Source organism: Equus caballus, chromosome 10, assembly GCF_041296265.1.
Source record: "Equus caballus isolate H_3958 breed thoroughbred chromosome 10, TB-T2T, whole genome shotgun sequence".
Lineage (NCBI taxonomy): Eukaryota > Metazoa > Chordata > Mammalia > Perissodactyla > Equidae > Equus > Equus caballus.
The window spans coordinates 18,597,252-18,611,878 of NC_091693.1; the positions used below are offsets into that span (position 1 = coordinate 18,597,252).

Here is a 14,627-nt window from a genome sequence, read left to right on the forward strand (position 1 = left end):
CTCATTTTCTACCTCCCCCCACTGCCTCGCTCATTACACTCAAGCCGCTGCTCTGTTCCTTGAGCCCACCAAGCTCACTCCAGCCTCTGTGCCTTGTTGGGCTGGAGTCCTCCTCTTCCTTGTCCTCCTGTAGCTTCCTCCTCACGTCATTCCGTCCCTCTTGAAATGCCCTGTGATGGAGACGGTGATGCGCCTCCAGATCGCCCTTCCACAAAGGACTTGCCCAGTCCCGGCAAGTGCTGTCCGCAGGCAGCCTTCAGCGGTCAGCCCCAAATCAGAGATGTCCTCAGCTGCAGAGTGGCCTCCCTCACCCAAGGTCATGACCTTCCCAGGGCAGCCCATGACCTGGCCATTTCAACCCAAGTGAGATAACACAGAAGAACTACGTCAACAGCTCCCGTGGGTTTGGCCGCGGTTGTTGAGCTTACACAGCAATTCAGCTTCTCCCTCTGCCTGATGCCAGTTCCCACTCCAGGTATTGATCCCAAGGACACTCGTTGATAAACATCTTGCATGCTCATCTCCACTCAGACAGAGGAGGAACCCTGGGAACCCAACCTGAGACAGCCTGTCTTTAAGAAATACCCTTTCTGACCATTCTGGCTAATTCTGCCCCTTCGCCCAATTCTCTTGGTAGCTCACCACCTCGTGTTTTCTTCCTTAAAGTATTCATCCCACATGAGCTTCTCTTAAGTGATTATTTTTTTCTGCTCCCCTCACACTGGACTATAAGCTCCAAGAAAGCAAAGATCTTATCACCGGGCTGTTTCCAGGACCCAGAATAATCCCAGGCTCATAGCACAAACCTTCACCGTCCAAGACAGTGGCCACATGGGACTATTTAAATTTAAGTAATTCATAAAATTGTTCACTTCTTAATAAAATGTTACTGACAAAAAGAAAAGAAAATTCAGTCTCTGAAGCCTCACTCACCACATTTAATACTCAATAGCCAGCCACATGGCTCATCTAAAACATTTCCGTCATCGCAGAAGATCCTATCGAATTGCATGGCTCTAGAATATAAGCTCCTCGAGGTCAAGTAACTCCTCATAGCTCTATTTCCATCCCCTGGATCAATGCCAGGCCTATAGCAGGGATTCAGCCATCGTTATATTGAATAGGTACGTGAACGAGTGGCTGGGTGGGTGGGTGAGTGTATAGATGGAACGGGATGGAGCCGACACAGGAGGCTGAAGTCATCTTTTAAAGGGTGACCTGGGTTGTGTCACTCCTCTGCTGAAAACCCTCCAAGGTCCTCATAATGACCTCCAAAAACACACTTACATGATTTCACCCCTGATCCACCCTGACCCCTTACCACGTACCCCTCACCAGCCACTCTCATCTCCTTGCTATTCCTCCAACACTCCAGGGACATTCCTGCCTCAGGGGCTTTGCATCTGCCCTACACTGTGTCTGAAATGCTCTTCCCCAGGTATGCCCCTGGGGCTCAGTAAACTCCCTGATGACCCTACATAGAATGTCAACTCCTCCCCATCCACAGACCCCCTTAAACCCCCTTCCTGCTCCATCTCTCTCATCACCTTCTAACATTCTAAATAGGATTATATTTACTCATTTATTTTGTCCCGTGTCTATCTCCTCCTCTTACAATGTAAGCTCCTGGGGTCTGGGGTTTGGGTCTATTTTATTTACTGCGATGGCCACATGCTTGAAAGAGCGCCTCCCACATAGCAAGCACTTCATAGACTGCTGATGAGTAAATGAAGGGTGGAAGGAGAGTAGGAAGGAAGGAAGGGTATGAAGCTTAAAAACAAGACGGTCTCGGGATAATGCCGAATGGCGCAAAGGGAGCGGCCGCAGTAAGAGGCTAGGAAATACATTATTCTGGTTCCACTTTTTAAAATTTTTTGAAATGAGACTATTGAATCAGATGACCCATTCTATATACCTTCTTGGTGGATTTCAAAAGCGAGAAAACCTTGGAGGAAGGCGTGAAACGAATTCTTTATTTTGAGGACCTTGGCGGGACTGAGCTGTGCTGGTCACAGGCGGAGGTGAGGAGGAAGATGTCTTTCCAGTTTCACAGCACAGATCAATGTCAGGATGTGAAGGATGGAATCGACTTCCCACGGGACAGAGGGAAGCAGCCCAGGGCAGACGACACAGAGGCAGGGGGCTTCCAGGAACGGCTTGGCGGCAACCTGGCCCAGCTGAGGATTTGGAAGATCCTGTCCTCTCTCTCTTTGCATGATGACATTTTGCAGGGGATTAATTCCCCAGGGATCAGCTTGCCCTAAACCTTGATAATCCAGATTTGTGATTTAATTCAGTGGCCTGAGTATCTTACACCAGGAGAAGAAAGTAGGAGACCAGAGGGGAAAAAACAAACTTGTGTTTCCAGGAAATCAAGAAAAGTGGGTGAACTCACTCCGATGTCTCTTTAATTAACCATTTCCACTCCCAGCCTTGTCAAGAACCCTATTTCTAGCCTCGTGATTAGCATCCTTCTCTTTCTCACCCAGAGAAAGAAACTGAGCGGATTTGAAGCAGTTGAAGCAGGAAGCTCGAAGGGTAGACTACGAGCTGAACTTTTTTGACCGTCTAACAGCAGAAAAGACTATTTTAACCCAAGAGGAAGCTGGGGAAGAGACTCAGGCCAGTCAGAGGGAATCAGAATGACGTGAAGTCAGAAGATGTCACTAATCTTTGGGATTCTTAGGGTGGCAACTAGACCCTGGTCCTATTCACGTTCCCACGCATAGACTCTCCCTTCTTAATCTAGTTCTAGAAATGTACTCCCCGCTCAACCTCATCCGGGCAAAGCCATCACTTCCAGTCTAACCTCCATCCATGCCTCTGCAAGGCCAGTCCCGACACCCCCCACCCTCTGTCCTTTAAGGGGCCGTGGGGATTTGGGCCTCAAGTGCTTGATCCATGTCGGCCAGGTGGAGAGTGACCGGGGTTTCCAGCAGCACCTCAGCGAGACATCATCTTCACAAACTCTGCAAAGAGAAGTCCCTGGTGAGGCGCCTACTTCTAGGAGCAGCTGACATTATTTTTTGGGCCCTTAGTACATGTCAGGAACCGCAGATGACCTTTGGGAAGTTACTTGACCTCTCCAGGCCCCAGTTTCTTCATCTTCAAAATGGGAATCCGAAGGGCGACTTACCTCAGATGGTTTTGAAGATGGTTAAACAATATAACGTTTACAAGACACAGGAAGTGTTCGATAAATAGTAATTATGCGTATCTTATTTCATCTTTTCAACCAATCCTGGAGGGGTAAATGCCATTTTACAGATGAGCAAACTGAGGCCAGCGAGGTTGACCAACATGCCTGAGGTCATGTGGATGGTGAGAGGCAAAGCCTGCAAGGAACGCAGGTTGTATCTGATTTGCTGTGACTCAGAGCCAGATGAATTTACTGGCCCGACCCAAGTCTGGAGGTCAGTCTGTCCTTCCCTTGCGTGTGGTTGGCCTGAGGAGGCGTCTCCTCAAAGATCTCTCTCCTACCTCTTCCAGATCTTCACTGACGCCCACTGCACACCTGAGCCTGGCTAGATCCAGCAGCCATACAACAAACATCTGCCGAGTTTCCGTACTGGGGATTGTAGAGCGGAGATGGTTTAGAGAAGATCCCCCATGGACGCCCACCCCAGGATTTCACAGCCTAGGAGGCAGACACAACCCCATCCTTCAAGGTCCACAGGCATAACTTCCTTTGGAGGGGAGTAGAAAAACGGTAAGACTTCACAGCTGGGAGTAATACACGCTGAGAAGATGAAGCGAAGCTTCTTAGCAGAGGTTGTAATGGCGCCGACCCCTGAGGGACAGATAATATTTGGGGAGACATTGATGAAAGGGAAAGGCTGTGATAAGTGGAAGAAGCATCAGGGAGAAAGGAACAGAAGTTGGAGAACACAGAACAAGTACTGAGTGTGCACCAGAGCATAAGAATCCAGAGAGTGGTTGTAGAAGATACAGCTGGGCGGGGTGGGGGATGGGAGGTGGGGTCAGTTCCTGGACGCACTTGAATATCACACTAAGCATTTTGGACTTTGGCATCTAGGCAGCAGTTGGATGCTGAGATTTTTGAACCAGAGAGTGTCACATTTGGAACTTGACGTGCCCTATTGACGTCTCCCGCAAAAATGATCTCCACTCCCATCCGCTCAGGACTCGGATCTTTTTCATTTATCCAATTACTCAATACACACGTGTTGAGCTCTGTGCTAGGAACTGGGGTCATAGTGATGAGAGGTTTAGTCTGTGGCCTCAGAAGGAAACAGGCAATGAACTATCACAGGCTATCGTGATGTCATGGACCAGGATGACCGCAGAGGCACGCACGGGCGTTGGGGCCCCACAGAAAAGGGACGCAGAGCCTGGTGAGAGAGGCGGGGGGCACCTTCCAGAAGCATAATTAAGAGTTATCCAGCGGAAAGAAGAAAGGGTATTCTAGACGGGAAGACCGACACGAGCAATGACAGGGGTTGGGGGCACGTAGGGTGTCATTTCTTTACTTTTCTCTAAAACTTCGAGTGAAAGGCATCACCATTATCCCCATTTTGCAGATGTGAGAACTGACACTTAAAGTGAGGAAGTGACTAGGATAAGACCACATAGTTCGTAAGAGATGATCCTGAACCTGAACCCATGAATCTGACCCCAGAGGCCAGCTATGAGCCAGTCCACTGTCCTCCTGACGGGACATTTTGTTCCTGTGACAAAGATGCCCAGGGAACACGGAAGGGATGGGAGAGGCGGAAGTGAGTCCGGACCGAGCATGAGAAGAAACAGGTCACTGGACAAGGAGTAGCCAGGTGCAAATATAAGGAGAGGTGGGAGAGGCTGAGCTCTTTGTAATGACACGAGCAGAAAGGGATGGAATAAATGCTTCAGAAACCTGCCGCCCCCGCCCCCCAGCCCCAAAACAGAGGGAAGAGTGAGAAGGAACGGCCGACTTGGAAAATCACACGCGCGGTCGGAGGTGGATTCCTGCCCTCATCCAACGTCACCTTCAAAGTCGACGGTGCCATCTCCATTAACATCGGCTTCCTGGACAACCTCGGCGATCTCCCGGGGGGTGAGCTTCTCTCCCAGGAGTCTCTGCAGGGCCTGCTGCAGCTCCCCCAGGGTGATCTTCCCATCTCCATTGGTGTCAAACTGAAGAGGAGCAGAAGGGGATGATATTAGCGACGACAACGACGACGACAATAATAATAACAGCCGTGTTTATCAATCACTTACTGTGAGTCAAGAACTAAGCTAAGAGCTTTGGCACATTATCCACTAGAAGTTCAGCTCCTTGGCGGCCAGTAACTTTGACCGTCTTGTTCCCTGGTCCATGCTTCAGTTCCAAAGCAGTGCCTTCCGCATGGTAGGCGCTGGACAAATATTTGTTGGATAATCCAGGTCAAGCCACAATTTAGCTCTTGCCTGGATTGTCGCGACAGACCCTAACTGGTCTTCTGGCTCCCGTCCTGGTCCTGTGTGGTCTGTGGTCCACACAGCAGGACCTCACCTTCACGTTCATTTAAAGCATAAGTCAGATCTTGTCACTCCTATCCCGCTCGGAATGAAATCCTGACACGGATCCCCAACACACAAACTCACACGTGACGGGCCCTGCCCTCGGCGACTCTGAGACCTCATCTATTTCGTTCTACTCTCTCTCCCGCTCAGGCCGCTCCAAGAACCCCAGGCTTCTGGCTCTTCCTCACATACACCTTTCCACCTTCCAGCGCTTGTACATGCTGCCTCCTCAGCCCGGAATAGCATTCCCCGAGAGCAGCACCCTCCCAAAGAAATACAGTGCGAGCCCCGGGGAGTAATTTTAAATTTTCAAGTAGCTGCATTACAAAAAAAAATTAAAAGGAACGAGTAAAATTAATTTTTAAGAATTGATTTTATCTAACCCAGTATTTCCCAAATATTATCATTTCAGCATGTCATCAATTTAAAAATTATGAATGAGCCGGGCTGCATTCTTTTTACGCACATCAGATTTCACAAGACTGAGCATACTGCCTTACTTAGCATGTACTTAAGATGGTTTTCCAACGTACTCAGCATATAAGGATACCTACGCTAAGGATACTCAATCTGAATCCAGGGTGTATCTTACACTTACAGCACTTCTCAATTCAGACGCTAAATTTTATCAGAAATACTTGATCTGTATTTAGGTTTCATAAAATTCTTAGATGAAAAGTAAGCTTCACATACCCAAGTTTTTCCAATTGAATGTTTCCCAATAATTGAGTCAAGTATTTGTTTTTAAATTTAAACGAATTGGACTTATGTTCAATTGAAGGTAAATGGAAATTAAATAACTAACAATTGAAATTAATCAAAATTCGACAAAATTAAAAACTTGGTTCCCCGATCACACTCGTCATACTGCCAAGGGCTCAAGAGCCACAAGTGGCCAGTGGCTACCGTCTTGGATGGAGCATTTCCATAATCACAGAAAGTTCCACCAGACGATGCAGCTCCAGATCTTTATATGAAGCTGGGAGACAAAATCACACAGCCAGCGGGTGGAGACCTCCCTAGGGTTTGGACCCGTGTTTACTTGGCTCCAAAGTCTTTCATTCCAAACCCTATCCTATTCTTTCCTTCTTTCTTTTTTTCTTTTTAAAGATTGGCACCTGAGCTAACATCTGTTCCCAATCTTCTTTTTTTTTCTTCTTCTTCTCCCCAAAGCCCCCCAGTACATAGTTGTATATTTTTAGTTGTGGGTCCTTCTACTTGTGGCATGTGGGACGCCACCTCAGCGTGGCCTGATGAGCAGTGCCATGTCCGCACCCAGGATCCGAACCGGTGAAACCCTGGGCCGCCGATGCGGAGAGCGAGAACTTAACCACTCAGCCACGTGGCCGGACCCTATTCTTTCTTTTTGCCTCATGGAGTTAAAAGCTCTCTGAGCGAGGAAAGCACTTTATCAGGGGATATAAGCGAATTTCAGCAAGCCCTTCCCCTCCCTCGTTCTCGTCTCTGAAGCCGCTCTACAAGTGGGTCAAACCAGATGATCTCTTTGGGTTCCTTTCTGGGATCTCAAATTCTTGGATTCCTTCTTGCTATGACAGGCATGAAGATTAGAGGTCCTAACGTGTGTTTTTGGAGTTTGCAGGATCTTGGATAAAATTTGTAATTTCTCTGAGCCTCAGTTTCCTCGTATGTATGATTGGGATAAACGACTACTTCCTCCTAATGTTATTTGTGAGGATTAAATTAGATAAAATACGTCAAGGACCTCGTCCATTGCAAGTGCTTGGAATATGTTATTTTCCTTCCCTATAAATCCCACCATAGCCAGAAAAAAATTGGTTTGAGTGGGTTCTGTCCATGGTTAAAGACTAACCATAGACCTCCGGGGTGTCCTTCAGCCACCTCCAATATTATGAAACCGTTAACTCACTTCCTTGAAGGCATCTCGCATCTCTTGAACACCGATCATCCCAGCCGTTTCCGCCAGCAACTTGGGGGTCATCAGCTCCACAAAGTCCTCAAAGTCTACACGGCCACCCACTGAGGACAGAAGACGTAGGTCTGGTGAGACGCCATATGCCCAACCCTCCATGACCTCACTTTGCCCTTCAAGGCTGCTCAAGAAATAGATCTGCTCCAATCTCTCTGCCTTCTAAGAGCTTTCTCTCTCAGCCAACTCGAGCCTTCAGAGCCCTCTGATCTGAACAGGGTGGACGGAGCGTGCTACGGTGGAAGTAACTGTCCGTGTGACCTGGAGCAAATCTGTCCATTGGTTCAGATCCATGTTCTCTCATCTGTCGATCTGTCGGAGGGAGAGTATGAACTAAAGGACCACCAAATCTCTTCCTGATATGAATACCATTGTGTCCTGGAATTCAACCTGGTTTACTCAGAAACACGCCCAGAAGCAAACCCAATAGCTTTTTTTTTTTTTTTTTTTTTTTGGTGAGGAAGATTGTCACTGAGCTATCATTGGTGCCGATTTTCCTCTATTGTTTGTATGTGGGATGCCGACGGCTTGATGAGAAGTGTGTAGGTCTGTGCCCGGGATCCGAACCTGTGAACCCTGGGCCACCAAAGTGGAGCGTGCAAACTTAACCACTATGCCACCAGAATAGCCCCCAAACCCAATAGTGTTTTTATCCCAGCTTCCATCTCAAAATCAGCTCAGGTCGCCACCTAAAAATCCATCCTTTCAGCAACACTTCATCAACATCAGCTCCAACTGCAAGTTTGTTTCCAGCATCAAATACAGTTTCAATCCTGCGCTCCACCATCTTTGTGGCGATAGTGATAACCTACATTTAATAAGCATTTACCAGAGGCTAAGCCTTTACCTGCATTAGCATCTTTATCCCTTCCTTCTCACAAAGCCACAAGGTAAGGAGTGATATCATGTTCACTGGACAGATGGGGAAACTGAGACTTCAAGACTAGGGGTTAACTCCACTTTTCAAAATAACCACAATTAGTAAATAATAGAACAGGGACTTGAACCCAGATTTCTAAAAGTCACCCTTTTTACCACTTCATATGCTGCTTCCCTAAGTATAGTCTGAGCTGCTTCCTTCTGGATTTCTATCCCCCTTACCCACCTCCTTATCTCAAACTCTATTCTTAACCTCCGTGTCCTTCCCCATTCCACCCTTAGCCCTCCCCTAAACTCAGTCATGCCTCCCGCCCCCCAGCCTCACAGTTCATGCGGATTTGCTGGCCCAGTTCAGTCAGTTCCATCTCCGTGGGCATGTAACCCATTGTCCTCATGAGATTCCCCAGATCCTTACAAGAGATGAACCCATCTCGATCCTTGTCAAACTCAAGAAATGCTTCCCGGAGCTCTGAAAATTAAGAGAGAAGATCTTTGGGGGAACTTGAAACATCAGTGGGGAAGAGTGGCATCTCTCGAAACCATCAATGAGGCACCGACTAGAGACTCCTCAAAGAAAAACACATTTTAAAAAAACCCAAAAATTTGAAGAGCAGTGATATAGGAAACGTGTTAACAAGAGGAATGATTCCCGAAACCCCTAAAATGATAGCCCTGAAGTCCTTCAAATTCTTGGGTTAATTCATGGGACACTTCAAAAGAAAAAAACAACAATTTTCCATTCATCTTAAAACTCATGTGTCACTCCCGGGTGTCTGAGACCCTTGGGGATGGGTGTACCTTCTAAGTACTTCGGGAGGTACTTAAATTGCCATGAGAGAGAGTTCCACGAAAGCACAGTTGAGTGGAAGGAGAGAGGGATGTGAACATTTCAAGGGAAGGGACTTGCACTGGAGTGCACAAAGGGACAGAGAGCAGGGACGGGCAGGGATGGACGTGGGGGCGTGTAGGGGAGAGGATGTTACCTTCGATCTCATCTTGTCCCAGTGGTCTTTCCTGGAAAGGAACGCAGGGGAGAGGGAATTTGGAGGGAGGCTCAGGGATCCAACATCCACTTCTCCAGTCATGTTCCCTCACTCTCCCAACCTACTCCTCACCCTTTCTCTGCGCCATCTTACTCCCTCCCCTCGACCCCTCTCATCTTCGTCCTCCCGTCCTGCCTCCCGCTCCATGGCTATTTGCTTCTTGCCTTCTTCCGCACCCCCTTCTCATCATTTCCTCTCTCCCATCCTTGAATCTTGATCTCCCTCCTTCTGCCTTTCCCATATAGACATCCATCCCATCTTGGCAAAAGGGGTCTTAGAGGACGTGCAATCCAATCTCCCTTCTTCTCCAGATGAGGAAAGCAAGACTCAGAATCCCAGCTACCATGTTCGGAGTGCTGACTCTGTGCCAGGCGGCTTCCACCATCGTTTCACTGAAACCTCAGAACAGCTCTGTAAGGTAGATCCAAATATCGTGCCCATCTTATTTAAGAGGAAGCCGAGGGACAGAGAGGTTAAGGAATCTGCCTGGGGTCACACAGCTCTTAAGCGGCAGATCTCCTCTCAAGGCAGGGAGACATTAAATCGAGCCCTTGAGGTCACGCAGCAAGGCGGGGGCAGCGCTGGGATCTGAATTCAGGGCTGCTGACTCCCAGATCAGAATTTTTTCCACTACACCCCATTGATTCTTTCTTTACCCACCTCCATCCTTTCTCCCAAGGGTCAGAATCCCTTCCCATGGGACCAGTGTTCAGTGGCATCCAGGCAGATGATCGGTGCCAGTGTCGCCAATTCCTGAGACCTCTAAGACCTTCCGATCATTGTTGCCGCCACCCACTCCTGGACACACCTGAAGGGTCAGGCTGAGACACCTGGCACACCATCCAGGCAATTCCACCAACCTCTGGCCTCTAACACCCCCTTATCTCCCTTTATCCTTGGAGCCTTTCCCCCAGATTCTCTTTATTTTCCCTTTCTCGCTTAGTTCCCTCCACCCCCCCCCTTTTTTTTTGTTTATCTTAAATCCTAACAATTAAAACCAAGCCATTGCAATCAAACAGACCTGCCCTACCACTATCTGTGTAAGTTTAAAGCAAAGGACTTCATGACTCAGAACCTCAGTTTCCTCATCCGTAAAATGGCCATGAAAATATTTTCGCCTTCACGAGGCGTTCTGAGGATTCAATGACATCAGGAAGGCAAAGCCCTGTGCACGAGGCTGTGCACATAGCAATGACTTCGTAAGTGGCAGCTATCGCCAGCTTCCTCATCATCACCGCCATCGCTATGGGTGTCCATAAAAAAAAGAACAATGATAGCATCAATGGTGACATCATCCCAGTTCCCCTTGTATTTTTTTTCTCCTCCTTGATCTCCCCTCTTTTGCTCCTGAGTTCTGATTCCATCCTCACCCATGTCACTGACCCTCATGACCCCGCATGCTCCCCTGGAATTCTTCTGCCTTCTCAGTTCATGCTCCCTCCGACCCCTTTGGTCCATGGCACCCAGCAAGCCCCCTCTTTCCCCACATCCCAGCTCACTCTGCCCTGCCCGCCATCCAGTGTCCCCCACCTCACCCGCTGTTTCTCAGCGATGCCTTTTCTCAAGAAGATGCAGGCAGGGCCCATGGGAAGCTGCATGGAGGGGCCAGGGCAGGGTTCACCAGGCACGGATCTCAAGAAGGCTCCCCCTCCTTCCCGTCCCGCCTGGTGCCTCAGCCTCCTTATCTTCTCTATCTCGCCTCTGCCAACTCTTCCTGCCTCTCCTGGCCTCACCTTCTGTCCCTGTGTCTTAGAGCTGTGACAGCTGGGTCAGAAATCTCTACTTGGGTTTGGAGGGATCAGAGCTGTTCCTGCCTCCCCATCTGGCTCGAGTGAGACGGGAGGGGGAGCCAGTCCCAGGCTCTGACCTTTTGTCCCCAGAATGGAAATGGAAAGATAGTCTCGAAAATGAGGATTAGAGCAGAGGGCATCCGTTCATTCAATGTTCCAACAGGCCTATCGAGTGCTCTCTCTAAGCCTGGCCTCTGCTGGCCCTTGGGCTCGTGAAGATGGAGAGGACATGGCCCCCGGCCTCAAGGAGCTTTCTGGTAAGTCAGGAATGTGTGCCAATGAGCAGGAGGCATGAACTGCATGACTTCAGGAAGCAGGCATGCACAGTAACTAAGAGGATGGGATTTGCTCTTTCTCTGCTCATGTCTTCATTTCTTCCTGAATAATTCAAGGATAAGACGCAAGGTGGGCATCCATGCTGGTGGTGGGGGCTGGGGAGGGTGAGAAATCATGGTGGTGTCAGAGCCCAAGGAGGTGATGCAGGTGTCTGCACTGGATGGGGAGGGGAGAGGGGGCCATCGGTGTCGGGGGCCAGAGTTCATGCCGGGCAGAGGAGTGAGGACGGCATCCCCACAGAGGGGCAGCACAGCCCGGAGCATCAGGGCCTGGGAAGGTGAGGATGGACCCACGGAAGTGCACCCTGGTGGGGAAGGCTGGAGCATGAGCTGGGGGAGGAGGATGTCTCCACATGCGGGTATCACATCGCCCAGGGCGGGTGTTTGTACTGAGGGTGTCCACTCGCACAGGCAGCCTATCCTAGGGTGTCAAAGCCAGATCAGGGTGAGAAAGGCATCCCCATAGGGGTGGGGTGGCAGTGGAGAAGGGAGATGGGTCACACACATGGATTATATTAAGGCTAATGGGAATCAGATTTCTTATTGTTGGAAAAGGGAGTTACTAATATAGAAAGGGGGAAAAGCAGAGTGAGTCCCGTGGGGTTGGGTTGGAATTGGAGAAATTGGTATGTCCTCAAGGGTTTCAGTTTAGAGAGGGGTACACAAATAAACAGACGTCACTGTGTGTGGGGACATGAGCTTATCTTCTCCAGCCAAGAGGACACAGAAGCGGTGACACCCTGATATTAATGAGCACCTCTAGCATCCAAATCTTGGCTTCTAAAGACCCTTCTCCACTAAAAGGAACCAAGACACCTAGGAGACACGGCTGCATCCATGTCTGGAGCAGGACAAGTGTAAGAGGAACCTAACCCATCTTCTTGTGCCATAAAGCAAGATGGTGCTCAGAGCTATGGGGACACGTCAGAAGAACAGACGTCAGCATGAAGAAGCTCCTCTGGCCATGGCAGGCGAAACTTGAAAATCAAAATAGGGGCTGGCCCCACGGCCACGTGGTTAAGTTCACGTGCTCTGCTTTGGCAGCCTGGGGTTCATCAATTGGGATCCTGGGCACAGACTTATACACCGCTCATCAAGCCATGCTGTGGCAGCATTCCACACAGAAGTACTAGAAGGACTTACAACTAGGACACACAACTATGTACCGGGGTTTTGGGGAGGGGAAAAAAAAAAGGAAGATTGTCAAGAGATGTTAGCTCGAGGCCAATCTTCCTCACCAAAAAAAAAAAAAGAGAGAGAAAGAAAACAAAATCAAAATAAATAACAAATTATATAGGAGAACACTGGAAACCAGGAGTCCATACAGATACAAATCAAAAGATAAGTGGAAAATTTGGTAATATTTACAGAGCTCAAAGTACCTCCTGACAAAATACTAATTCCAAAGGAGAGTCTTTATAGTGGGGAAACCTGGCAGACACCCTCTTAATCAAATGATTAAAATGACAATCATCAGTAATGTGACAAATTAAAAATATGCCTTTGACTCATGTGCAATTATGAACTACTGCTCCTGGAAACCTCCCCTGCTGCAGGCTCTTCCCAGAGCCCGGCTCCAGGCCCCATCTCCCCTTGACGGGTTTCGACAATTTTTAGATCAGGATTTCACCAGGAGGAGGATGGTCCCCGCTGAGCCCCCACTTCCAGGCTCATCTCTTCAGGGTGCGCACACTCCAGTCATCGGCATGATCTTCTCACTCCGAGACCTTACCATGTCACCTCCCTGCCGGGGATAAGGTTTCCTAGAGAGTGGACCGAGGGCAGTAACTTACGTCCTTGTGCCTCAGTGTCCTCATCTGTCAGATGGGGATAGTGAGGTTGCCATGAGGGTCACTGTGGAGTGAGGACATCCCTGCCCAGCCTGGGCAGATGGGTGGGGAGTGTTCACAGGGGCCCTACAGGAGTGTGGGGAGGAAGAGCATGTGCCTGGCCCGGCTTTCCTCAGGGAGACCCGGTTCCACGCCTAAGGGAACCATGGGGATCCGTGTGGAGCCAGACAGACGTGGGGATTCCCAGATACACGATACTTAACTCCTAATCAAATCCTATTTAGCCATAAACATTTTATTTGAACTTGATAAATATGAGTGCACGTTAATTTGCCAGTCCTTTAAGGTAGGGCTCTATCAGTTAGGAACTCTTTTAGACGTGAGAAACAAAAACTATTTTTACAGTGGCGTAATCACAGTGGGATTTAGTTATTTGCTACCCCCTCCACCCACCCCCAGGACAAGGAGCCCAGTTAGGCAGCTGTGGCCCTCGGCTCACTGCTTAAGGGTTCACAGAGCTGCTTTCTCTGTGAGTCCCCTGGCTTGTTCCTCATGATCACAAGGTGGCCGCCCCACCTCCTACCATCATATCCATAGTGGAGGCAGGAAGAAGGGAAGGGTTGCCACAACCAGGTCTCCTTTTTCATCAGGAAAAACAGCACCGACACATGCCAGGCATTGTGCTAGGGGCTGCGGATAGAAGCGTGAGAAAAACAGGCCCGGCCACGGCCTGCCCTCAGGGGTCAGGTCCAGAAAACCATGCTGAGGATTCTGAGGCCACGCCTGGTCACCAGTGGGAAGGTCGCAGGGCTGGGAGTCTGACACAGGTCACTGCACTGTCTCCCAAGAGGATGGGGACGGTACCCGCAAGGGGTGGGGCCTGGAGCCGGACCGCCAAGTCAGAACCCTGGTGCTGGCAGTCCCGGCTGCGGCCCTGGGCCAGCCGCTTCCCTTCTCTGTGCTTCCATGTCCTCCATCTGTGAAACAAGGCTCCCCGCAGTGCCTACCTGGTGGGACTGCCGGGAGCTTAACTGAGTTAATATATATACACGCAAAGAGCTGAGATGGGCGCTGTCCTATAAAATAGCAACCTGTGGCTATTTAAATGAAAGGTAAATAAAATATTTGAGTCCTCGATCGCACTGGTCACATCTCGAGTGCTCAACAGCATCACGTGAGGCCGGGACGTCGCACAGCACGGACGCAGAACACCTCCATCACTGCGGAAAGTTCTCCTGGAAGGCGCTGGTTTAGGCGGTTCCTGGCGCACTGTCTTGCGCTACCAAAGTTGAGCCGTCAGAGCCGGCCCCGCGGAGCCCAGCACAGACCGACACAGGGCA

The 14,627-nt window shown here is 49.5% G+C and overlaps 1 protein-coding gene across 1 annotated transcript; it reads right to left on the reverse strand.

Moving 5' to 3' along the window:
• Positions 1–2,386: 2,386 nt before the first annotated feature.
• On the reverse strand, positions 2,387–11,373 carry CABP5 (calcium binding protein 5). Its single transcript, XM_023650011.2, has 6 exons — positions 10,908–11,373; positions 9,313–9,343; positions 8,655–8,798; positions 7,391–7,500; positions 4,986–5,133; positions 2,387–2,969 (listed from the first exon to the last, which is right to left on the reverse strand). The coding sequence occupies exons 1-6, from the start codon at positions 10,968–10,970 to the stop codon at positions 2,944–2,946; spliced, it is 522 nt and encodes a 173-aa protein (XP_023505779.2). The 5' UTR covers positions 10,971–11,373; the 3' UTR covers positions 2,387–2,943.
• Positions 11,374–14,627: the final 3,254 nt, after the last annotated feature.

Coding starts and splice junctions, on each gene's coding strand:
- CABP5 (XM_023650011.2), bottom strand. CDS start 10,970: ATGCAGCTTCCCATGGGCCCTGCCTGCATCTTCTTGAGAAAAGGCATC. Junction 7,501..8,654: donor CCAGCAAATCCGCATGAACT/GTGAGGCTGGGG, acceptor TTCTGTCCTCAG/TGGGTGGCCGTGTAGACTTT. Junction 5,134..7,390: donor TGCGAGATGCCTTCAAGGAA/GTGAGTTAACGG, acceptor GCTCCTCTTCAG/TTTGACACCAATGGAGATGG.